A 26901-nucleotide genomic window follows, 5' to 3' on the forward strand; every position below is an offset into this window, starting at 1 on the left:
AACCTGCACTAAATAGGCCTCTATTTTATTCTTCTCATATTCATGTGCGCTTTCTAACTAACATACAATCATTAGATAAGCCCTAATCTTGTTTAATCTATGTTGGTTGAATATTAATGCACAAACTAATCTATTATTGGCGATCACTTGAATTAAAATCATATAAGCCTAAACAAAATTATTAATTATCTTATTAAGCGTGATTTCAAGTACAAATTCCCTTTAAACCTACAAGAGAGGGAGTGATCAAGCAATAACAATAATATAATATCAAGCAACATAATATTATCGATACAACAAATCATCATCATCATCATCATAACAATATTCTCAAAGCATAATAACATTAGCAAGATCCAATGCATAATACTAACAAGATTAATAACAAACCTTAGCATGTCACTAAACATTAAAAATCAAAGCTTTAGCCCAAACATGATATTAACATGATAGAAGAAATAGGAAGCACCCTAAACATGATACTAGAAACATATATGATATTAGAAATATTAGTTAATACCCTAAACATGATACTAGGAATCATAAAGACATCATAACATGACACTAGGAATTAATAAAATAATCTAAGCATGCTTTCTGTAGATGTATAGTAATAAAACTACTTACTTTGTTGCCTCGTATCTCTTTCTATCAAAACAATACACACGTTAGTAACTTCAATAAAAATATAAATCAAACAATTAATTTAAATAATTGAAATTGGGATTTGGGACCAAACCCTCAGAAATTATCAACCTTTCACGTCTAAGGCAAAGGCAACTTCAAGCTTGGCTATGTGTGTCTAAGTCTCGTGATAGATGAATATTGTATTTGAAAAGGCAAGGCTTAGAAAATCAAGAGAGAAGGAAAGAATAAGTTTCTAGCTTTTAGAGAGAAGATAATAGATTATTGTTGATGATTGAAAACAGGGAAATAACACCCCTATATATAGAGAAAACATCCGGAACGCTTAGAAAAGAGTCAGAATTCGACTCGGAGTAAAACTGCCTCTATCGCGATGTGATAGAGCTATCGCGATGCAATAAGCGTATCGCGCCGCGATAGACTCCTCGCAGCGTGATGGTGCGGCTACAATAAAACAGTTGTATGGAGTCCTTCCCTTAATATGATTAGACGATTGGACTCTGTGTTTATCATTAGTTTAAGATCGGTTTATCATTAAAATATTTATTTTATCCCAATTTAAATTCTTTATCTTTGCTAAATAAAAGTATAATTATAATTATTAATCTTAATACCATTAGAGCTTAAAATAAGCTTCTAGATTATTCTAGAAGATTAAAGTCAATCCTAATAAATTTAGGAATAACAGTTAATGGGCCCTCCACTTGATTATTGGGCCCTATAGAAAATCATTTTGGGCCCAATTTAGTATTTTGGCCATAATTTCCTTATTATTCATCGGAATTGGGCTTATAATATATTGTTGGAAAGCTCTTTTTGAGCCCCATCCAACTACACCATTATTGGACCTTTATCATGTACCAAACTAAACTGGACTGGATGTTTTTCATAAATAGGATACGAAAAGAAATATTTTCAAAAACAGAGGGAAGTATTTTTACTAAAAAGAAAAAAGAGATCACGAGACTCTTTCACATTTTGCTTTGTTCGATAATTAATGACGTGAAAGATATTCATCACTGGGTTTGGTTTTTGAGGAGACACAATCAGGTGTCTACAGATACTATAGGGAGACCATTACCTACGCAGCTCTTAACATTATCTCTGCCTACCTACTGTAGCAAATGTGAGCCTAAAAAGTTTGCATTTGAAACCCTACATTTCTACTGTGGTGATGGTAATGTTAAAATAACTGCAAATGAATATCCCCCTGAATTGGCAAGGCTTTTTACTTCAAAGAATGAAGATGCTATGCATTTTAGAAAGTATGCTAGATTGTACAATAATATATTCGCTTGTAGTTCAATTGGTGGTAAAACTAACATAGAAACATACAAAGGCATATATGTTTTTAAACTACATGGTCAAATATATCATTTTATACCAGATTTAATACCAGGTGAAAATGGCCCAAATACTTGCAACTTTATTTCTATGATAGCTAAAATGAACTTCAACATCGAGAGATTGCTTTCCTGAATTGAGACAAGATGTTATTGACATATTAATGCAAGTAACTAAAGATAATCTATATGCAAGATTTTTTCGTTCTTTGAAAGAAGTAAATGTCAATGAAAATACTAACATTATAATAAATTCAAACACTATGCCAGATCAAAGGGTGTATAATGCTCCCACTTCAGATGAAGTTGTTGTTATTTGGCCTGATAGTGTTTCATCGAGTCAGAGTTCATGGCCACATATTATTATAAGAGGAAAATCTACGAAAAATCACCAGATTGTACATTTTTATGGGGCTATGACCCTTTACAGTATCCTCTGCTCTTTCCAAAAGGTGAATGTGGTTGGCATCAGGGTCTGAAAAAAGTTTCTCATGGTGGAGACAGAAAATTGGCTACTGAACCTGATTCTATTCAGTCTTGTGCAGTGCACACTCCGACGGACTTTCTGGATGCAAAAGCAGCTCGTAAGTTTCTACAAAGACTATGATGTTTTGTGTTACCAAAGCTGATAAGTATATCCCTGCGAGAAAATACTATGCTTACAAGATTCAAATCAGGATTGGAAACATGCTCCTAAGAGCAAGGCGTGCTTTCCTACAATACATTGTAGATATGTATATCAAAGTTGAAAATACAAGGTTAGACTTTTTCCGGAAAAATCAAGATATAGTAAGAGCTGATCTTTATAAGGGAATTCTTGATACAGTGGAAAGTGGAGAGACAAGTGCAGCAAATGTTGGTCATAAGTTCATTTTGCCACCGTCTTTTCTAGGAGGACCTCGTGATATAAAAAGGAGATATTTCAATGCAATGGCTCTTGTGTAGAAATATGGGAAGCCTGATCTCTTTGTTACTATGCATTGCAATGTGAATTAGCCAGAGATAAAGGCTTAACTAGAGCCCAGTAAGATTGCTCAAGATCGACCAGATTTAGTTGCTCGTACATATTCCAGGCAAAATTTGATTGCTCTTAAAAAAAATCAAGAAAGAAAGGGTATTCGATGAAGTAGCAGCTATGATATATATCGTAGATTCCAGAAAAGAGGATTGCCCCATGCTCATTTCCTATTAATTCTACAGCAGCAGTATAAGATGAAATCTTTTACTGATTTTGATAAGTATGTTTACGCAGAGATACCTCCTTTGACTCAGCCTGAACTATGCAAAATTGTGTTAAAGCATGTGATGCATGGACCATGTGGGCAATTAAATCCAGAATGCCCTTGTATGGGAAAGAAAGATAATGTCATTGCTTGTAAAAATGGGTATCAAAATAAATTCATAGCACAAACCACAACAAATAAGGATGGTTATCTATGCTATCATAGAACGGATACTAGGGAGTAAGTGAAGGTCAGAGGTGCTCACTTAGATAATCGATGGGATGTACCTTATTACCCTTATCTTTCTTCACTTTTTGACTGCCATTTAAATGTCGATGTTTAGTCAACTATAAAAGCAGTTAAGTATTTGTATAAATATGTTTACAAGGGACATGATCGAGTGGCCTTTAATAATGTTTCAGCTCAAGATAAAAATTCTAGTAATGAAATTGCTCAGTATTAGTCAAGAAGGTGGGTGTCACCATGTGAAGCAGCCTGAAGGATTTTTGGATTTGATTTTTTTGAAATGTATCCACTAGTGTTACCTCTCTCTATTCATATGCCAAACATGAACACTGTGTATGTACGGCAACATGAAAGACTAGATGTGGGTATTGCGAGTGGTGCTTATGCCAAGACTCCTTTAATAGAGTTTTTCCGTTTGAATGTAGCTTCTAAGATTGATCTGGGGTATTTATATGGAGAATTTGTGGGATGCTACTGCAAAAACATGGTTTAGACGACAATGTAAAATTTCGATGGTTGGTCGGTTAGCTTTTGTAGCTCCTTCTGAAGGTGAGCGCTTTTACATTCGGTTGCTATTAATGAATGTCAAGAGCCCTAAGTCATTTACAAACCTGCATATAGTTCAAGGCCATGTTTGTGCGAGTTTCAAGGAGGCATGTCTTAAAGAAGGTATTCTAGAAATGGATGATGTTGCAAGCATTTGTTTAGTTGAAGCGGCTGAAATTCAGCTGCCAATAGCTCTGCGCCGTTTATTTGCTACTGTCCTTATATTTTGCCAACCAGAAAATCTTGAAGAACTATGGAGCAAATACTACACTGCATTGTCATAAGATTTTGTACAAAAATACTTTGGTGCAGAAAGTAGAATAAAAAAACTTACAGTCAAATCAGTTGAGCAGCATTTAGAAGCATTGATGGAAATGATAGCTTGATTGACAGAATAAAAGATATCCAGGATGCATTAGCTGCTCCAATTCCTCAAAGCTGTATAGATAGTCGTAGCCTCTTAAATACAGCTCAAAAGGAAGCATTTACATGTATAATGCAGCATGTACTAAAAGGAAATCCAGGGGAATTTTTTGTAGATGGTCTAGGTGGGACTGGAAAAATATTCTTATACAATGCACTCTATGTAGAGATTCGTCTTATGAATAAGATCGTTTTACCAACAGCTACTTCTAGAATAGCTGCAACAAATATTCCTTTTAGTCGGACAGCACACTCGAGATTCAAAATACCAGTGGACAATGATTGCTCACTAGCTTGCAGCATTTCCAAGCAAAGTAGCTTAGCAACATTGATAAAAGAAACAACTCTTATTGGAGGACTTTAGATAGTCTAAGCGGAATTGCATGAATCATATTCATTAGCATCTAAACACCAAGATCAATGCATAACACATAAAGAATAAATAATAATACCTTTGAAGCGTGAATCCACGTGCAATCGAGCAAGAACTATGGGAGATGAAGAACCTCAAGTGTGATTCCTCTACTTAGTCAACGGGCACAGATTAAACCTCCACTAATGCTAGTTAGTCTTGATTGAACCTTTCAATCAATCTTATAAGGAGAGGAGAGGAACGAACCAACCAAGATCCACCACACGCCACCTAGGGTGGCCGTCCGTACGGAGGGGGTGACAGGGGAGGGCGTGCATGAGAGAAAGAGACAGAGAGGTTAGGGTTTTTGGGATTCGGTTGCTTGTTTCACAATTTACTGACTTGTAAATTATGACTTAACTCAACTAATTTTCATGGACTTTATTAATAGATCATATCTAAAATAAGAGTCCATGTCAAGCCCAAATTCCTAACTCTAATCTAACTACTCTAGCCCAACACCAATCATGATGTGTCATATCCTCATAAGGCCCATTAATGGGTCTCTAACTTGTTTAACCCAATATCGTTGTTGTGTGACCTCATAGGATCCATTCTATTGGGCTTTGGACTATTTGACTAGCTTAAAGTTCATTCATCATATCTAGCAACAGACAATGATGACTCAAAAGAATGAACGTATTATCTCCATAATAGTGATCCTTAATATATCTAGTAATTGCACTTATCGAAGACATAATTCCTCCACTTATAATATGGGATGAAGCATCAATGGCGAACAAACAAAATTTAGAGTCTCTAGACTTATTGTTACAGGATATATGTGATAATAATGTTATTTTTGGTGGAAAGGTAGTTGTATACGGAGGAGATTTCCGGCAAGTGTTGCCTATTGTTCTTAATAAGACTTAGAAAGAAGCGGTTGACGTAAGTGTAGTAAGTTCTTATATATGGCATCATTTGAGAAGATTCAGATTAACTGAAAACTTAAGAGTTAGAGAAGACCCTGTATTCTATCAATTTTTTCTTGCACTAGGAAACGGGGAATTGCAAACTATGGAAAGTGATTTTATTCAATTGCCTGCACAGATAGTACAGACTTCCAGCCTGATGATGATCCAATAATAGAGTTTCTTGAATAATCTTTTCCAGAATTAAGTTCAAGCAATTTGGATCCCAAAATCTTTTCAAGAAGAGTTGTTCTGACTCCTATATTTGATGACGTCAATTCTATAAATTTGTTCATGATTGATAAATTCCCAGGGGAAGCCAGAGTAAATACAAGCTATGCACTATTTTGGATGATACTGGCAGCATATATCCTACATAATTTCTTAACAAACTGTGCCCGGGAGGAATGAGCCCTTATAACCTTGTGTTGAAATAGAATTGTCCAATAATATTACTCAGAAACCTGTTGCCTTCTTCTGGTCTGAGTAAGGGAACACGTCTCATATGTAAAAGGTTTTTCTCGAATTTTATCGAGTGTGTGATTGTTGTTGGACAGTATCAAGGAGAACATGTATTTATACCTCGCATTAGACTCATGCCATCAAGTTCTGAGAATTATCCTTTTTAGTTTTAGAGAAACCAATTCCATATCAAACTAAGCTTTGCAATGACCATTAACAAGTCTCAAGGACAGACTTTAGATCAAGTGTTAGTGTATCTTCCTCGTTCCTGCTTTTCAAGAGCACAAACAACAAATAAAGTGAAGGTCCTATTAGTTGCTCCTACTATACAGCTTGTAGAGAAATCTGTTAAAAATATGGTTTCGTATACTGTCTTAAAGCTGGCAGGAGTAATCTAGGTGAATATACACTAACTAATATTAAAAGAACAACTTTTCATTAAAGAATGTTTTGGTTAATATTCATATCTGCCTACACAATGAAAGGTCCTTAAATTAATTCATTTTTTATATTTAAATTGCAGGAAGCAAGTTTTAAGGAAACAAGAGTGATTCACCAAACCATTAGGTATTAAAGTCACAAAAAATTGTACATCTTTGAACCATAAGCTCATTGTTATACCAAGTTTTAAAAAGCTAAAATTTTACAGATTAGGCTACTAAGGTGAATTATGTACTCTTTGTTTTAAAATATGAAATGTAAGTTAATAAACAATATAAATTGTTTTATACTTTCAAATATATATATATATATATATATATATAATATCATTAGACTACTGCTAGAAAATTTAGGGTGGCTTTAATTCTAATAATATATTATAGCCCCTCCCCTTAAAATAGAAAACTTGTACCACATAAATTTTTAGAATTGTGGCTCTTATAAATTGAGACTTATTGTATAAAAAGATCTCTTATTATTTTATTATTTACATAGAGGTATGCTATCTTAGAGGTATGAAATGCACACTGTAAATACCTATTCAGAAGTATGGAATGCCCAGTGTAAACTTCAGCAGTACAGAATACCTAATTAGAGGTATGGGACGCACTGTATAAATAGTGAAAGAAGATTAATAAATTGTTATTGGCTATTATGTGAGTTGTCTCTAGAACTATCCAAAGTTACTGTGTTTTATTTACCATTGTTTGTTCTTTTTTTTTTCAAGTAATATAAATGCATTTGCTACTAGGCCATTCGTTTCTTTGCACAAAGAAGCAATCTAGCATTAAGTTCTCAGCTATGGAAGGTATAGTTTATCTCTTGTGCAATAATTGCTTACATTAGCCTTTTTCATTCTTGTTCTTAATTATTTTTCCCTTAGAAATTTCTTGTGATTTGCATATTTAATTTAGTTAAATATAAGGTGGTACATAAAAATATATATTCTACTGTAAAGCTGCTACTGAGCAAAATATTCTGTGAACATTTATATACACAGATCAAAAATATAGAACACCTAGATAGAAGCCAGAGTATCTATATTTGGATCAATTAAATGGAACAAGCAAGGCCTATATAGTGAGGGTAGTAGTTGCTGAAAAGGGAAGAGACATACTATCTTCCAAAAAACTTGTCAAATTCTAGACTTTACTTCTAAAGGATGAAAAGGTATGTATTGAAAGATTGCAATGTATAAATAGTTATGTAGCTATTAGGTTGGATATGTTATATACATGATAGTATTGAAAGATTGCAATGTATAAATAGTTAACATGACACAACCAACGGATCTTTATTTTTAAAACCATGTGTGAGTGCAATTTTAGTCAAGTCGGCCAGTAGGAAAATTTGTGTTGTAATTACTGTAGGAGTTTATAGGTACTATATGCGAAAAAACATGAATCATATTCATAAGCACCTAAACCAAGATCGCATGCATAACACACAAGACACATAATCATACCTTTGAAGCGTGATCTCCACGGAGCTATTCTACTGGAAAATCAGGAAGAGAATAGAGCCCCAAGCGTTGCTCCTTTACTTAGTCCACGGGATTCGAACGAGCCGTCCACCAATACTAGATTGGTCGAGTGAAGGAGGAAAACCACGATCACCCCCTTTAATGGACAACCGACCATCGCACGAACCACCACCACCACGAACACACAACCTGCGCCGAGAAGGAGAGAGAGCCGTGTGAGAGAGGAAAAGAGATTTGAGGGGTTGGTTTCGTGTTTGCTAACTCGGGTTTGATCTTAATGATCACTGAATTGTTTGTTCAAAAACCTAGGCACCTAGTCTACTTATAATCATATTATAATTAGACTAGGTTAGGAAGCCCAAAAACCCTCCAACCTTCTTTACATGGCCGGGCACCTAGGGGATGAGGCCCATCATGGGCCTCGTCCTCTAATGCTCGATCTAGGCCCTTTGTGTAGCCTTATAGGATCCGTCTAATTGGGCTTTGGCCTATTTTACTAGTCCAAAGATCGTTAGTACCTCTAGCTATGATATAACGACGACCTAAATGTACGAACTTAATTATCTCCATAATTTGATCCATTTAAATATCTAGTAATTGCACTTGACGAACACATAAATCCTTCAATTACAACAACATTATAATTAAAACCAGATTAAGTTAGCTTATGTTACTTTAATTACACTTATAGTATGATATTACTTATGATACAGCTTTTCTTATAGAATAGTTATACCCAACTTCAAGTCTGATTATATAAATTATACTATAATTCGCACTATAATGCAACTCCAGTTATGTCTATGATGCAAATAGGGTATAAAGTAGGCTCATTCTACAATAGGATTAGAAAAATCACGTTATCATACTACTCTATAAACTTTGATATTGTTAGATCCATTGAATAAACCTCTAAATATTTTAGAGTCGATTGCATCGATGATAGAACTACCTTGTTTTGCCAGCAATTACGGTAGCCAAAGAACATGTTATATGAGATATAAATCAACAAATCTTTAAAATCTAATTCTCCCTATTTCAGTATAAAAAAAATGCTTAATAGTATAAGTACAAAACTTTAATACTATGATTATACTCATTAGACTTAATCTAATTTATTTGCTTTATAGGGTAATAGGATGCACGGTACTTTATTTGGAGATCAAATTCAAGCTTTTGAGGAAGAATTGTGGTATCTGGTGGAGTATGACATTTCTGCTGCGCCAATCAAATTTATAGATGAAAAATGGAGAACTGAGCTTGATCAGTTCCCTTACCAAATGACTTTTGGTAGTAGAACTGTGATTCAGTCAGTTCATCCAGAGCTTGGACCAGTTATACCTAACTATCAACCAATAGCAACTATACCTCATGCAGTTGATGAAAGATACGGTATAATGGAATTACTTAATGAATTCACATATATTCTAAATAATAGGGATGCTGACAAACTTTTCTTAATTGACAGATGTCGTAGATGTGGTGCTCTTTGTAGAAGAGGAACCCAAGAGAGTTGAAGGCAAAGATGGAGGACGAGAAAGCTTGGTGCGAGAAATAGTTTTCACTAATCAAAGGTTACTTTCCAAAGAACTCAATGTCTAAATACACCAGAAATATATAATTTGACACAAATTATAGATTAAGGTCACTAAGAATATGTATTCCATGTAACAGTTGTGATCAACCACTCACCATCTCTCTATGGAATGACCTTACGGCACCAAGGTACTTCGATAGATTAGGAAATTGGGCAGAAACGTTTCAGGTTATAGGATTCAAGGCTATTAAACCATATACTCGCCGTGGTAAGACATAAATTGTTATGATTAAGTTACTTAAATGGTTCATTACTATGAGTATTGATAAGTGGTCTTCATGACCACTTTTATGACTCATTTTCCCCACTATTAAAGTCCTTTCTCGTTCCTTTTTCCCTCTTTTTCCCTAGTTTTGATATAATTTGCTTAGTTTCCCTCTCTTGGTAGCTTTTAGCCTTTATTTTGTAATTTTGGGTGTTTTACTTCACTTTTTCTTTCTTTACCTCTTTTCTCCTTTATTCTTGCTTATATTTGTGTATGAGTGTTTGTTCAGGTTGAACGGAAACCTTGCATTACCTTCCCGGAGGCTTCGCTTATACCTCGGAATGCTTTGGAGTAAAGTATATAATCACTTACTGTTTTGATTAGGATTTTCAATGAATTCTTGTATGTCCACTCGAATAATATATGAACCAAGGAGATCGCGCTCGCATGCTATATGACTGGTAATTTCCTAGAGCTAAATATAACCAAAAAAAAAAAACCTTTATTGTGTGCTAATTGCTACCTGCAACTAACCTTGTGTCAGGGCAAACCTCTTCCACCAAAAATTAGTCGACAAGAAGGCTCGGGTGTTAGATGTCAAGTACCTAAGTGAGAACAAAAAAATAGCCTCAATTGCTGAACTAAGGCAGAAAAAGGTAAAAAAAAATAGCAATCTATGAACCGTTTTAAGGAATTCTTAGCTCAGTTAAAATTAAGCATACTAAATATAACTAATATTCCATAGTGTATATGTAGCCAAGAAACACCTTGCAGGAAGAGATTCTATGGATTCAAGTGACTATTCAAAATGCTGAATTAGAGAAAGTGAATGCATATACATGCTGTTCATACTGCTCGAAGCGCACCAACCTCCCATTGCAGAAATGCTACTCTTGCTCTGTTATTCAGGCAAGGAAAGTATCTGCACAGGAGGTCTAATATAAATTAACTTATATATCTATCCCTATTTAGTAGTATTATACTTAGCAATGAGTAATTATTATTTGTATCAGAGAAACATTTAAGTTCGAAGCTAGCGATGACACAGGACTATGGCATTTACCACATTCAACGATGATATAGAAAGGTTGTTCAGAAAAACTGCAGCTGAAATCTATATTATAAAAGAAGAGGTAAATTACATTTACGATGTAGCTACCTTACAATGAATACTAAACCCTTTTAACTCCATGTTAATTCAAATTTCAAGCAACAATGTACTTTAAACATACGATTAATCGAGTTATATTTTAAAATTGAATTCTTCTCCATAAGATTGATTATAGCAATTGACTTAAATGAAACAAACACTGATATAGATTAAATGACTCTTTGATTAAATGTCGAAACAAAATAGACAAGCTCCCTAAAATTGTTTCTAAAAACGAAAGGTAGGTGTTTGTGCAAGTTTTTTACTTAGCAGTTTAAATATGATATCCTTGCAATCAAATTGTTCTTATGAAGAAGTAGCTTTTACAATAAACATTACAATTCAAAAAAAGACAGAAAGAAGTAGAAAGAAAGGGAGAAATAGAGAATGCATAAGGGAGGATAAGTTTTATTCAGATAAATAGTATTAATATGCTGCACAATCAGACATATAAATTACAGCTATTACATGTTTAGAATAGATTTCACTACAAGAAATTCAACTTTGGGCAACCACTAAACTCGAAGCCCAAAACCAGTATTTCGTCGCCCAAAACCTTGGGCAACGAATTGGGTCTAGACATGGGTCCGAAGCCCTAAGGTCGAAGCCCATTACATATTGGGCGACGAATTTTTATTTCGTTGCACAAAGGTTACTTTGTGCAACGAACAAGTTAGTTGCCTATGATCTGTTCATTTCGTCGCCCATAATATTTTGGGCGACGACCAAGTTCGTTGCCCTATATTTGATACTTTGGGCAACAAATTATTTTCGTTGCCCATGATATTTTGGGCAACGAAATTAATTGACGCCCATCTTTGCCCCAATGGCCCAATATGCGTTATGTCGTTGCCCATAGTACTTTGTGCAACAAAGTTACTCGCTGTCCATATTTGTCGGTATCGATCATATGCTTTTTAATAGGGTCGGGTGTTTTTATTATTTTCTTACTATGGGTAGTACAACCTATTAAAAAACAAATAAATCTGAAAATGAATTCAAATACCAAACATTTTGAATAATTATTATATGAAATAGTTTAATTTATAAAAACATATTAAGAAAATGTGTAAATTATAAGATAATCCCACTTTGTCAACAAGGTACATGATCCTTTAAAAATTAAATAAAATAACACTAATTACAAACTTAATTACATCGACCCCTTCTCAACGCTGCTCATATATACCACCTTCAATAGTTGCGATCATCCATCTTTCGAATTCATTGCTAGCCCATGTTATTCCTATGTAAGTGAAACATAAGTTAGTAACATCAAAATAATTATTGAAAGCATCCGATATTTTAGTACATAAATCATGCAATCATTTTCACAAATCTAAACTTTATTACACAATAGTATTAAAATTGTTGCATCCAAAAATATATACTAGTTATTTTCACCTTGCGAATGAGGATATATCAAAGGGGATGCAAGAAGAATTTACATTTCCTTTCAAAAAAATAATATACCTTTGTCCTACAAAATTTGAGACTCAACATACCTCAGAAAAATTCATTCCAAATGATAAAGCATACCTCACGAAAATTCATTGATGATGAACACGGGCCTTTACCCAATGCTTGCCTAAAAAATCCACAAGCTTTTTTCCTAAATCTAGAATTCGACACTCAAAATGTATACTACTAAGTTGCCACAGGATCAGTTATAGGTTTGGTTATGTTATCAGGCTCTAGGTTAATCTTTTTTACCTGAGCCAGACCAACGCACAATAGATATTGACTAGTTATATCAGGTTTTTAAAACCGGTCTATATTCAGAAGAAGCTATAAATTTTGTGACTGGCTCGGAATTAAGCTTGGTACTGAATCAGCTCAGATATGGAACAGGTTTAGTCTTAGGTGCGTGGTTTCATAGCTGGAGGTCGATAACTTGATTACAGATGTAAATCTGTATTAGTAAAGAAGCTAATATGCATATGCCCAAAGATCCCAATAATAGAAATCAGATTTAAAACCATTTATCCCTACATCACACAACAATATCTTTGAACTGAAAGGGTATTTTATCAGTACTCTAACACCAGAAAGCTTGCACAAACAACGACCAGAAACCTATTCATTCCAAGCAAAGCATGTATTTGTACAAATAATAACTTGCTCATATGATATCTACTCATTTTTCCGAAACAGAACCTAGTCAATAGTCATACAAGGGCAAATGAAAGTCCACAGACTTTCAACCTACCTAGGAATTCTCAGGAATCCCATCCTCAAACAAATGTATCACATCAGAAAGTTTTGGTACAGCGAGTTATTTAGCAAATTACACGGGAATAACTTCATCTTCCGCCAGTAGAGCTTGTAAGTTACCAAATCTGATGTTTCTAAAACTTCCTCTGAAAATACAAGTAATGCAAAACCAAAGTTGCAGATAGAGGAACACAAAGGCGAGAGGGGATTCTGCATACTCAGCCGACAACTTAAAATACATATAGTCGGCTGAGCAGAGGAGTCAGCTATTAACTCTACTCTTTCACAGGTTCATATAATAGCTCCATGCACTTATCTACAGTTAAAGTTGTGGTGATAGTCAGGACAATGAGATGAACACAGTCGTGGTAAGGAAAAATAAAGGACGATAAAATATGAAGCAGAATCAACCAGCAGTGCTTCTCAATGTCCTAATGATAGTAGGCTTATAAAGGTCGAAAAGAGGCAATAAAAGAAAAGAAGGAAAAGTTCGAGGTTTAAGGATAAGACACGTGTTATGCTAAAAAGGATGTAAGAAAGAACTCAAGGCTACAGAAACAGTCAGGCTCTACAGAGGAGAGTGATGAGGATGATGATAGACACCATAGACATAGTATACAAGGACTAGGTCCAATTCCAAGAAAGAGTCAGATCTTGGAGATATTATATTTTACATGTTTATAGAAGTGAATTATATTTGACTGCATACTCCATCCAAATATTCAGTATGCTTGCTTCACCATATGAGCTGAAAACCACTAATGCATAAAAATAGTTTTGCAAATTACTAACTAAGAGCAACAAAGATTTGATTATAGATTGTAGTAGCGCCTAAATTGCAACATTCTCCGCGGGTGCTGGGTAACTGCAATTATACCAATACAATATATTTATTAATGAAGAAAAAATGATTTAAGTGACTCATTTACTTCATTTTAGTTTAGAAAACATCAATTACCAGAAACTAAGAAGGGGAATCTGTAGAACTATCGCTGTCAGATTCTATATCCTCAAGATTCTCATCTATCTCATGCACGCTAGAACTTGTATCAAGATCGTCTTCATCATCCTCTTCACTTTCCTCTTCTTGCTCATCGTCATTATCCGTGTCAATAATGTTATTAGTACATTCTAAGATGACCTCTGCATCAACCAACTCTGGTTCAACATCATCTCTTACCATATTGATTTCCTCATCACTAAGTGCAGTGAACTCTTCAAGGTTAGTTGCTCCTTCTTCCACAATATTCCATAGATCTTCATTTTGTTCAGCGTCTTCATCATTAGGGAAATCAAAAAAGTTACGTGGCTTAACTTTAATTACATATTTCCAATGTTGCTCATCATGAGAAGAGATAAAGAAAACTTGTTCAATCTGAAAGGCTAATGCAAAAGGTTCATTTGTTTGCAATGTACGAGAAACATTGACAAGCGTAGACCCAAATTTGTCCTTTTTAATCCCTCTTCCGTCGCTGAATACATCAAACCACTTACACCTAAACAATACCACCTTAGGACTTGTTCGGTTTTCTAAGGCATCATACTCCAGAACAATAACTTCATCTAAAGTCCCGTAAAAGTCCTTCCCTCCACTCTCTGCATCCTCTAATACAATAACGCCACTATTTTGGGTTTTTCGATGTCTTTGACGCTTTTTAGTGTGAAATCTAAACCCATTAATAACATATCCATCAAAAGTTACAACACGCTTCATTGGCCCTCGTGCCAAGCACAATAATCCTTCTGTAACTCGTTCATCCTTATCTTCCCAAAGTTGTATAATCTAATTATTTTCAATATAAATACAAATAAAAAATGAATATATGTGCAGAATTTAATGTATTTATGTGTGTGTGTGTATATATATATATATATATATAGGAATAAAGCACTATCTTACTCTATTCTCAAACCACTTGCAGAATTCAACATCTCGATGGCCTATGTCATTCTCATACTCACTACGAACAAAAAAAAAATGTTTAGCAACATTTAGTCTGTATAATCGTATAATAATATAATTATAATTTTATATACTTACTCAAAAAAAGGTTGTGCTTCTTCACAATTCTGCAAAACATACAATTGAGATTTTCTCCAATCTTCAATACTCAATTGCTTTAACTTTGGCTTCCCCAATGTCTTGCCGGTGTTATAAAACACCGAAAGACTATGAAGTTGTGGATAGTTCATATCCTCATTTCGATCTAAACGGTTGAATCGTGTCTCAATCGTAGAGAGATATCTAGCACAAAATACTAGTAATTCCTTCTGAATATACCCTTCGACAATTGATCCTTCAGGATGCGCTTTGTTCCGTACAAATGATTTAAATGTCCGCATTGCTCTAATAATAAAGACTAGAATAAGTGTAATAAAATTCACTTTATTTTTAGATATTTAGACATACAATAAATTAAACTTACCTTTCAAATCGATACATCCAGCGATAATGCACAGGTCCAGCCAATTTTGCTTATGTAGCTAAGTGTATGGGAAGATGAATCATCACATCAAAGAAAGCCGGAACAAAGATACGTTCTAGCTTGCATAATGTGATTGCTATATTTGCTTTCTTTCGTTCCAAGTCGGCTACTTTTAAGGTCTTAGCGCAAAGCTGCTTAAAAAACAAACTAAGCTCTCTTAAAGGTTCTAAAACTTTTTCATCTAAGACACCTTGAAAGGTCGGGGTAAGCAAATCTTGCATGAAAACATGAAAATCATGAGTTTTCATTCCTATGATTTTTCCATCTTGAAAAGAAGCACATCGAGAAATGTTAGATGAATAACCATCGGGGAACGCTAATTTCGATAAAAATGTGAAAATTTTCCTCCTTTCATGTAAGGTCAAGTTGAAAGGGGCTCGCGGTATTTGATACTTGTCCCTTACTTTCTTCGGTCGAAGATCATCGTGCATTTTCATGGCTTCTAAATCCAACCGAGCATTTACAGAGTCTTTGTTCTTTCTAGGTAAGTCAAGCAATGTGCCTAATATATTTTCACAAACGTTTTTTTCCACATGCATCACATCCAAGTTATGTCGAACTAACAGATGTCTCCAATAAGGCAATTGAAAAAAAACGCTAATCTTTTTCCACTGGTGAACAATATATCTTTCGCCTCTTTTTCGTTTCCCTTTATTATCTTTACCAAATTCCACATTAGGGTATCCATGTAGCTGCTCCAAAGCATCATTCCCTGATAATGGATTAGGTGGTGCGCGCCTTTCAACTTTCTTACTAAAGAACCTCTTAGTAAGTCTCCACTTATGATCTGGTTCTAAAAAAACACAATGACACATATAACACCATTTGTGGCCATGTTTCAACCATTCGGAATTTGTGTCTTTGTGGCAATTAGGGCAAGCCTTCGCCCCTTTAGTGCTCCAGCCAGACAAATTGGCATATGCTGGGAAATCACTAATTGTCCATATTAACACTGCTCGCATGTTAAATGTCTCCTTACTATGGGCATCAAAGTTTTGTACCCCACTCTCCCATAATTCCTTCAACTCATCTATCAAAGGTTGCAAAAAAAACATCTATGTCATTACCAGGAGATTTAGGGCCGGGAATTAATAATGACAACATCATGTTGTCACTTTTCATGCACATCCAAGGAGGTAAATTATAAGGTACTAACATAACAGGACATATGCTATATCTACTACTCATGTTCGCCCCGGGATTGAACCCATCACTAGCTAAAGCCAAGCGTACATTACGTGCATCTGCAGCAAATTCGGGATATAGCTCATCTAAAGACTTCCACGATTTTGAATCTCTTGGGTGTCTCATAATACCGTCGTCATTATCACCAGCATGTCCTTTATTATGCCACCGCATGTGCATTGCTAGCTTGGAGCACATGAACATCCTTTGGAGCCTTGGAATAAGTGGAAAATGGCGCAAGACTAATTGAGGTACTCGTGTTTTTCTATGGACACCCTCATCTTCATCATCTGAATTCTCATCATCTTGAGAAATATCCTGCTTCCATCTAGGTGCTGAACACTTAGGACATTTAACTTCATTTGCAAACTCCTTTCTAAATAAAACACAATGGTTGACGCATGCATCAATCTTAACATAATCTAACCCTAGCGCTTTAGTATATTTTTTTGCGTCATAAGAGCTTGAAGGCAAATTGTTATCATAATTAAACGCCCTATGCAATGCTTTCAATAACATTGAAAAATACTTATCACTCCACTTGTTGCTAACTTTAATGTGCAACAATGACATAATAAACTCCAATCTCTTAAATGTTTTACATCCCGGATATAAGTCAGCCTCCATATCCTCCACTAATTTTTGGAGCAACATAGGAGTTTCACTAGTGCCACTACTTGATCCTATATCTGTGGTTCTTTCATTTTCATTGATTGATGTAGAGTTTATAGAATTCCACGCGCTTGTTGCATCGAAAACAAATGGAGCCATGTCATCAAAAGGACGATCCTCTCTCTCATTATCTGAAACCTCTGCTACATACCCTTGATCTTTATTTTTATCAATTTGCTCTATAGCTACACTTTCTCCGTGACTCAACCATGGGTTGTAACTACGATCAATGCCATATACTAGCAAGTGACATAGCATATTTTACGAGTTTGTGACATAACCAATCTACAGTTAAGACAAGGACATTTCAACATTGTTTCGCCACTTATTCCCCTAAAAGCAAACCGTAGAAATTCATTAACACCCGCTATGTACTCCTTTTTTTGTCTATCCTGTACACCATTATGATTCATCCAACTTCGATCCATATTCATTCTTACAAACAATAATTAAAAAAAAAACATTAGCGACAAAAAAATGATCACATTAGATAGTTTAGCTATTAACCGTGTGAACAAGAAAATCTAGAAAATCTTACATCATCAGATTCATCACAAAAACAAACATACCAAAACAAGTGATGAAAAATTTGGAGGTTTTAATTTTTTATATAATAGGAACTTCAAGTTAAACTTGAAACTTTATTACTTGCATTATTTATATTGGTCTGTTAAAGTTTAGACTTTAGACTAACTAATACTAAATCTTATGGAATGATGCCGTGCCAATTTAATTGTTTCTTAAGACATTTCTAATTGAATATTATAAATTTGGTTTAGTGCCTAGTATAAAGATATCTGAATTAAAGGGAAATATATCTTTTGAACCCTCTAGATGTAAGATACCTAATTATCAATGCAAATATTAATATGGTTATTAAGTTATAGTTTTAACTTTTTTTTGACACAAAGTTATAGTTTTAACTGGAATGAGATTGTATAGTGAAAGAATTATGGGGAATCTTTCCTTCCTCAATTCATTAAGCATCCTTGGCTTATATACAAGATTACAAGCGTGAAGTTAGACAGAGTATACAAACTGATTAGCTAGGAATTAGCTAGAGTATACAAACTGATTAGCTCTAATCAAGGGATACATCTAAAGCTAATTATACTCCTAACATATATAACAAATATACAAAGTCAGAATATATCCCAATATATTCTAACATATAGTTTAAAGATTCTTAACAGGTAGCAGCTCAATTTTTAGGCAAAGACAGCTCAATTACATCAATCTCATTCCATTTTTAAGTATCAAAAGATTGTGCAGGGAGTCAAGTTATCCATCTTTTCTTTTAGTACTTTAAATTAGACCCACTATATGAGAAAAATCCCAAGATATGTCCAACAGAATGAATATTATCTATGCAAATATTAATCTGATTATGTAAATTACATGTAATGATCATTTTAAGTATTGCCTAGATATAAAGTATAATCAATTAACTAAAATTGCAAGAAATTCTCAATGAAAATCAGAATAAAATTGTAAATAAAACAACAGTACAATTTACTACAAAATTAGCAAGAAACTAAACATATCTGAACCAAAAACACATAATCGCAACAAAATTGAAAGAGAATAAACAACGAACCAAAACTATTGTTAACAGGATTTATTGATTAATCAATCGACTTCTATAAAAACGCTCAAATTTCCTATAATTCGACAAATAAATGGGATTTCTACCTTGCATGTTAAATCAATCGACTCACATAGCAGATTATATCAATTCAAAGACCAAATTTCACCCAAAAATGTTAAAAAAAAAAAAAAAAAAAACCGAATTTGTAGATGCGAATTACCTGAATAGATAATCTTTAGATGCGAGTGTAGTGTAAGATTTTGTGTGCCGCGTCGGAGAGAACCAGCCTAGATTGGAGCGGCCACCGAAAAAACCTGATTTGAGGAGAAGATTATGCAATTAGAGGTAGAGTACGAGGGTTTCGTTTTAGGGAGAAGATTGAATTAGAGGTGAGGTGGGAGTTGAATACCTAATTAATTAAGAGTAGTTCATTTTTTTTTTTTTTTGAATAGAATTAAGAGTTCATTAGTTTGGGAAAAACCGCGAGAGAACCCTATACTAATTTGTGAACGTGGGAAATTACAAAATAAAAATCAAAATTTCCGCCTTATTTTTAAGTTTTGGGCGACTATAGAATTAAATTAATTCGTCGTTGTTATTAAATTTGGGCAACGAAAAAACAAATTGGTAGCCCATATATATATACTCGTGGCACAAAAGTCATATTGGGCTACGGGATTGTATTTCGTCGCCCAAAATATAGATTTGGGCAACGAAATTGGATTAGAAGCCCATATTAACATTTTTGTGCAACGAAAACATATTTCGTTGCCCATACTAATGAAGTTCGTCGCCCAAATCCGTTTTTCTTGTAGTGTTTTGATACCTGCCATCATTATACATTCAATGCACGATGATCACGATGCATTCAAGGCTATTCAAGACATACTTAGCAGCATCCTGTTCTATATTAAAGTAGGGCCAACTTGGCACTTGGCTCAGAACAATGTTCTAGAGTGGGCTCTCAAGACTATAGAGCTGAAAGATAATCCTGAGACACAAGAGGTGGCAAATGAAATACGAGCAAATGAAACACAAGATGCTCAGAACACCATTGAATTAGGAAATTCTGAACCATTCATTCCTACCCCAAACTTAAAGAGGTCTTTAGAAAAGCATTCACAACAAGAGACTTTCACTGAGGCACTTGAGTCACCTTAGAAAAGTTCAGAATCACTAAAGCAGAAAAAATCCTTAGGGAAAAGGCCTATGGAGTTTGATTCTCAACAAAACGCATCAGAGCTGCCGCTATCACAAGTTAGAGCAAAAAAGAAGCTTTGCTTTGGCGCAATGACTCCGAAGAAGCACACTAAAGGTCAAAACCCTGGGGTATCTCTAGGAAAAGATCATTTTGAAGATATATTTGAAATTGCTAAAGCTGAGTAGAAGCAAACCACACCCATCACTGTTAAAATTGAAAATTTGAAAAAGCCCTCCACTAAATCTACCACCGATGGAAATTAGTACCTGAATTTCAAGTTATGTATATAGTAAGGTGATGAAGTTTTGAACATCGGCTACTCAAGGAAGTTCAAGGAATATATAAAGCAAGGTGATGAAGTATCAAACATCGGCTACTTAAGGTGCACTACCTGCACACCTTTTGAATGTTAAAACTTTTGCTAAGTTGAAGGTATCTGGGCAGCTATTGCCATTTACTTTTACTAGGACTAAAAAGCAGCAAATTATGCCAATATAGCAAATAGTTGCTCAAGTACCTTATAAAGTGCTCCAGCATCGTCTAAAGATAAACTTTAAGTTTATCTTCATGGTCTTATGTATATAGAGGTTAGATACTCAAACACAACCAATTGAGAAAAATATTACTACACTAAGACAACCTCTGATCACTAGAAATAAGTAATATGCAAAGCTGTAGAACTAAAATGCTTAATTAAGTAGGAGAATCTAACCAGACGTACTAGTACAATATTCGAAGCCAGATAATTATTTTACATAATACTGAAAACCTAACTCCTGCAATACACTTAATCCGCTATACCAGAGCAAGTAATAATTTAAACAGCAAAGGATGTCCTTGTCGATAAAGCACCATAGCACCTACTCCTGCAACTATACATTGCTCTTCATAAAATAAAGTAACACCATTGCTAAGTGAACACTCAGATATCCCATTTCTTCCCCTCCACTGCTACATTTTTTATCAAATGTGATGACTAAATAAGGGCTAATGCAACGGCAAAATACATAGCCATTGCATCAGCATAGTCTAATGCAACAGATGCTTCATACTATAATAATAGATGGGCCTAATGTCACGGCTACATGAATGCCGTTGCAACAGGGTAGTTTAATTACACTAATGCAACTGCTATTGAGAATTTGAGATATATGAAAATTTCACATAGGCGCCTTAAATTCATCAAAATTCCCTCCTATTTTTTCCACTAAAATCTACAGTAAAACCCTTCACATTTTCCGAAACAATAAATCGACGCCGTTCTCTTTCTCTAGCTCCTCATTCCCACTCAACCTCCCACATTTCATCGCCTCTCTTCTACCAACCCACCTCTTTGACCTTCTCTATGCCGATGAAGAAGCCCAAGTCTATACAGACATTGTGAACTAAACTTATTTCATAGACATACTTATTGATAGTTTTTCCATTTGATAACTAAAGATGTCTCTTAGCTAAAAATCCAATAAAAAATTATTCAACACACAAGTTAACAAAGTCCTAAGCTGATGATCATGAATGGATAACTACACACCAATCTCCATAAGCATAAAATAATAAGCAGAATTAATAATAACCATACACCAATCTCCATGATCATGAAATGAATAACCACAAAGATTTAGTTCTATGTATTACAATGATATCAACTAATCTTATAATTTCTAAATAAGCAGGAAACTATATGCTTCTCCATGGTCAAAGTAAAGAAACCAATTCTATTCTTTTGACTTAGAGAGAAATAAGGCTTAAAAATGTAATATTGAAACCTGATTATAAGGTGATCATAAAAGAGGACAATATCAATTATATTTTATACCAAGATAGAATGATCTTATGAACAGATTCAAATGCTTATAAGTACTACGTTTACTACTGTTATCAATTCATTAACTGTGAATTATACAGATTTTAGTGTGCAGTCTAATTAATTACTAATGCAAGCTAAAAAAATCCAAAACAACAAATACTCAAAACTATAGCATTTGTCACAGTATGATTCTCCTCTAGAATGTAATAAAATCAAATTTCAAAAAAAAAAAAAGGCTCAATCAAAAAATGAAATCATCTGATTTCTGATTTCACCACTACATTACAATTCCAATTTACAACCTTCAAGCACAAGGAAAAAAAAAACTGACAAACAAAGCATTTACAAATTCAGTATAAACCTTACATTGATAAATCAACTTTTCCAAACAATTCACTGGGCACAATCTAAAAAAATCTATACATAATACAATAAATCAGAAAAATAAATCTTTATTCAACCACTCAATATAATTTACAAACACTCCAAAGTGAAAGAAAATCCTATAAATCTATACCATTATTAGGTACAACCATTAAAATATAAGAACAAATATCTTGTTAAACTGTAGTAATATTTTGCCTATAAATTAACAGCTTCATATCCACCTAATCTACACACCTTCAACCATTATTTCAACCCATATCATTTACTTCTGATTCCCTAACTTGTAAGATGTCTCAAAATTCAAGTCAAAAAACCAAAAGCTCCCACCTTCCTCTTATCAACCAAAGAGCAATTTCAGCTTATCTAAAAATACCATTACAAATAACCTATAAGTCTACACTCAGCATCAAAGTTATTTCTAAAATGGAAAATTAGCATCAAAGTTTTTGCCTAATGTATCCCTATAATAGTTACTTTTATACAAATATGTAGCTAGCAGTTAAATTCACTGCGTAAGAAACATATTTGTACTAAAGTTTCTTAATAATAATTTAGGTGTATTGTCAATACAAAATATCATGTAGATATTGGCAGTCAAACACCTAAATAACACCCAAGTTTGGCAACAAGAATTATATAAAGTTTTGTCTTATCATAACTTGAACCCAAAAAATATTCGTGGTCAAGGATATGACGGAGCTTCTAATGTGAAAGGGGAATTTAATGGTTTGAAAGCTTTAATGTTGAAAGATTCACCTTATGCATACTATGTTCATTGTTTTGCTCATCGGCTTCAATCAGCTTTGGTTGGAGCTACAAAAGAAGTGATTCCCATACAACAATTTTTCACTAAATTGGCAATAATAGTCAATATAGTTGATGCATCTTCGAAAGACATCATGAGTTACAAGCTGCACAAAAAGCTGATTTAGCAAACAAGATTGCTAATGACGAGGTTCAAATTGGGAGAGGATTGAATCAAATAGGGAACTTGCAGCATGCTGCTAATACTCGATGGACATCTCATTTGAATTCAATCAACAGTTTAGTAAGAACATTTGCTTCTACAGGTACTGTTCTTCTATCCATCATTAAAGAAGGAAATTCTGAATAACGTGGCAATGCTGATGCTGCTAATTATGATACATTAATGTCCTTTGAGTTCATTTTTATTTTACACTTGATGAGGGAACTTTTAAGGGTGACCGCTAATTTATGCCAAGCTCTACAACGGCGTAGTCAAGATATAGTTAATGCTATGAGTCTTGTTTCTACAACAAAAGACTTGATTCAAAATTTTAGATTGACTGGCTGGGATGATTTGTTTCAAAAGGTTAAGTCTTTTTGTGAGAAGAATAATGTTGATATTCCAGATATGACTACTCTTTACACAGTCGGTAAAGGTCGTTCTCGTCAAGGTGGAAAAGTAACAATGGAGCATCATTATCAAGTTGATTTGTTTATTGCAGCTTCAAATTCGCAAATACAAGAAATTAATAATAGGTTTGATGAACAAATGATTGATCTTCTTATATTGAGTGCAACATTGGATCCTAAAGACTCCTTTAAGTCTTTTGATATGTTGATAAAATATGCCACTTGGTGCAAAAGCATTACCCTGAAGACTTCTCTGAACAAGAAAAATATCACTTGAATGTGAGTTACAACATTTTTACTTGGATATTTGTGTACATATGCAATTTGATAAGTTATCTACCTTATCACATCTTTGCCAAGAGTTAACTATAATAAGGAAATCGTCTACATATCCTCTTGTTGATCGATTGATTCGTCTTGTGCTTACTCTTCCTGTCTCTACAACAACTTGTGAGCGTGCCTTTTCTGCAATGAATATCGTCAAAACTCAACTAAGGAGTAAAATGGAGGATGATTTTCTTAGAGATGTTTTGGTTGTATACATTGAAAAAGAGTTGTTGTAGATTTTAGTGTTGAATCTTTGATTGATGATTTTGCTACTATGAAAAATCGTAGAGTACGATTCAACTATATTTTTTTTTTTTGTAACAATAAAAAACTAATACATTTTAATTTTTTCCATCAATTTGTTGTTTAACAAGTCCGTCCACCAGGACTTGAAAATCCTGGCTTCGCCCCTGAAAATACTCATGTGGTATACATATCAGATATGACAAAGTACCTAAACCAATTAAGTGATTTTTCATGAATCTCATAATTCATTACACTCACAAAAGTACTGAAACAACACTTATAAAATAAACATCTCCCTAAGATATCAGCTTTAACATTTACTCAAAGGCATAAGGTTACAATACTAGTAGAGTGAAACAAAATATTTTCAGAGCTTATATATTCATAAGAAATTAACTTTTTCCCTTATTAGACAGTACATATAAATTTACAAAAGGATATCTAATCATACGACAAAAATCTTATAAGCACAAGTATAACAAACAATGAAAAAAAACGACCCTTACTAACAAGTTGAGGTATAAAGTAATGTGAATTACCTTATATATATATACTATGTAAAGTCATGACATAAATTTGACATGGTCAAGGGTGAAATATACTCTGTAAAGTCCTACAATATAAAGTTGACGTGGTTAAGGGTAAAAATTATTCCCTTAATCGGACAACCTTAAAAGTGTAAATCTTTATCCCATCTTACTCTATTAAAACAAAAATTTACATTTATCACGTCCGTATTATTCACTATCGATCAAAAATTGATAAAGGATACAAAACTAGATCAATATAACAGAAATGCAAATAATATCATAAAACAGAGATCCTAAATTTACACCGACGCTCGCATGGAAATAAAAACCGATTATAATGGTGTAGAGTGCACAGTGTTATAAATAAAAACCGATCATAATACTGCAGAGTGCATGGTGTTATAAATAGTGACAAATAGTGTTTGAATAATGAAGGGAATAGTAACTTGTGAATAGTAGCATGCAGTGTGACGAATGGTGATGCGTGAATTGCGTATGTCATCTAGCTGTTTCAATTATCGTTAGATAATTATTGATTCAATTAGTCCGAATTGATATTTATCGGATTCAATATTAACTGCAAGATGAAAAGGCGGTATTATTTTAGTCTGCGACTTATAGTGGTAAAAAGTGTACATCCAAATAGGCTCTTTTAGCACTATGACGTGTAGTACCTTTTTAGGTGTGACAATCTTTATTGTAGGAAAAAAGGAATGTTTGTCATTTCCCTAGCTTTGTTGGGAATTAGACTTCGGAGTAGTGAACTTTATAGGTAAGCTGACCAAACTTGAGTAATGTGCATAGGTCGTAAAAATTACTACAAAAAAGTACTCTAATACTCTAAATGAAAGTACTAATACACTTATCATACTTTAGAGGGTTAAACAATGCTTGTTTATAACTCCATTAAAAATGACACATTTCCCTGGCAAGACAAAATGTCGTATTTTTTATACTATATGATAGTTATACATATATGTATAAAAATACGGTATAATATACACACTTTTTACTATAAAAAAGGAGATTACCCTTATCCAAATCTCCACTCACCACTTATTTTTTATCTCCTTCTATTTTCCTTCTTACCCGTCTTCACATTCGAAGAAGACATGAGGATGATAAGGGTGTACTTTATGTACATTGTGGGGTAAGTGGTCCTCCTAATGGCTGCATTAATTTATTTACTAATTAACAAGTGAAGCCCGAAATTACTTCCATGGAGCAGGTAAAAATGCATGTGGTGTTAGCTGTACTCCAATATTTTGTAATTTAGTAGTTTAGAAGTACAAATTATAACATGCTTTTCGAAAATTATGAATAAAAATTATTATTATTACTTGTGTTTTTTCATTTTTAAATATCTTAAATATTGTCATTAAGTTTAGAAAAATAATTTAGCATAAAAATAATTTAGCATATAATTAAAAAAAAAAAAGGATAGCAAAATAAGAATAATTGTTGCAAAAATAACAATTATAATAATAAAAAATAAAAAATAAAAAAAATAAAAGTAAATAATAATAATAATAATAATAATAATAATAATAATAATAATAATAATAATTAAATAATCACAATAATAAGATCAAAATATGGTGTCTACACAATGTAGAGTAGGTCATACTTCGTATAAGACTAATATTGACTTGAGGAGGTAAGAAGAAGACATAGTGAAGTAACATGTTATCAAACATTGATGTGGTATAATTATTGCCTTAGCTAGTTGATTATGACTACTATAAGTTAATGTAGAGTGAACATAAAGCTAATTTATTTCACAATAGTTTTTCA

General features: G+C 33.7%; 1 protein-coding gene across 1 annotated transcript; it reads left to right on the forward strand.

Moving 5' to 3' along the window:
• The first annotated feature begins 23777 nt into the window (after nt 1-23777).
• Nucleotides 23778-24281, forward strand: LOC145583986 (uncharacterized). The gene has a single exon (XM_081640929.1). It carries the CDS (start codon nt 23778-23780, stop codon nt 24279-24281), a length of 504 nt encoding a protein of 167 aa, XP_081497055.1.
• The last annotated feature ends 2620 nt before the right edge of the window (nt 24282-26901 follow it).

Source organism: Chenopodium album, chromosome 16 (assembly GCF_948465745.1).
Source record: "Chenopodium album chromosome 16, dcCheAlbu1.1, whole genome shotgun sequence".
NCBI lineage: Eukaryota > Viridiplantae > Streptophyta > Magnoliopsida > Caryophyllales > Amaranthaceae > Chenopodium > Chenopodium album.

Coding starts and splice junctions, on each gene's coding strand:
- LOC145583986 (XM_081640929.1), top strand. CDS start 23,778: ATGTCCTTTGAGTTCATTTTTATTTTACACTTGATGAGGGAACTTTTA.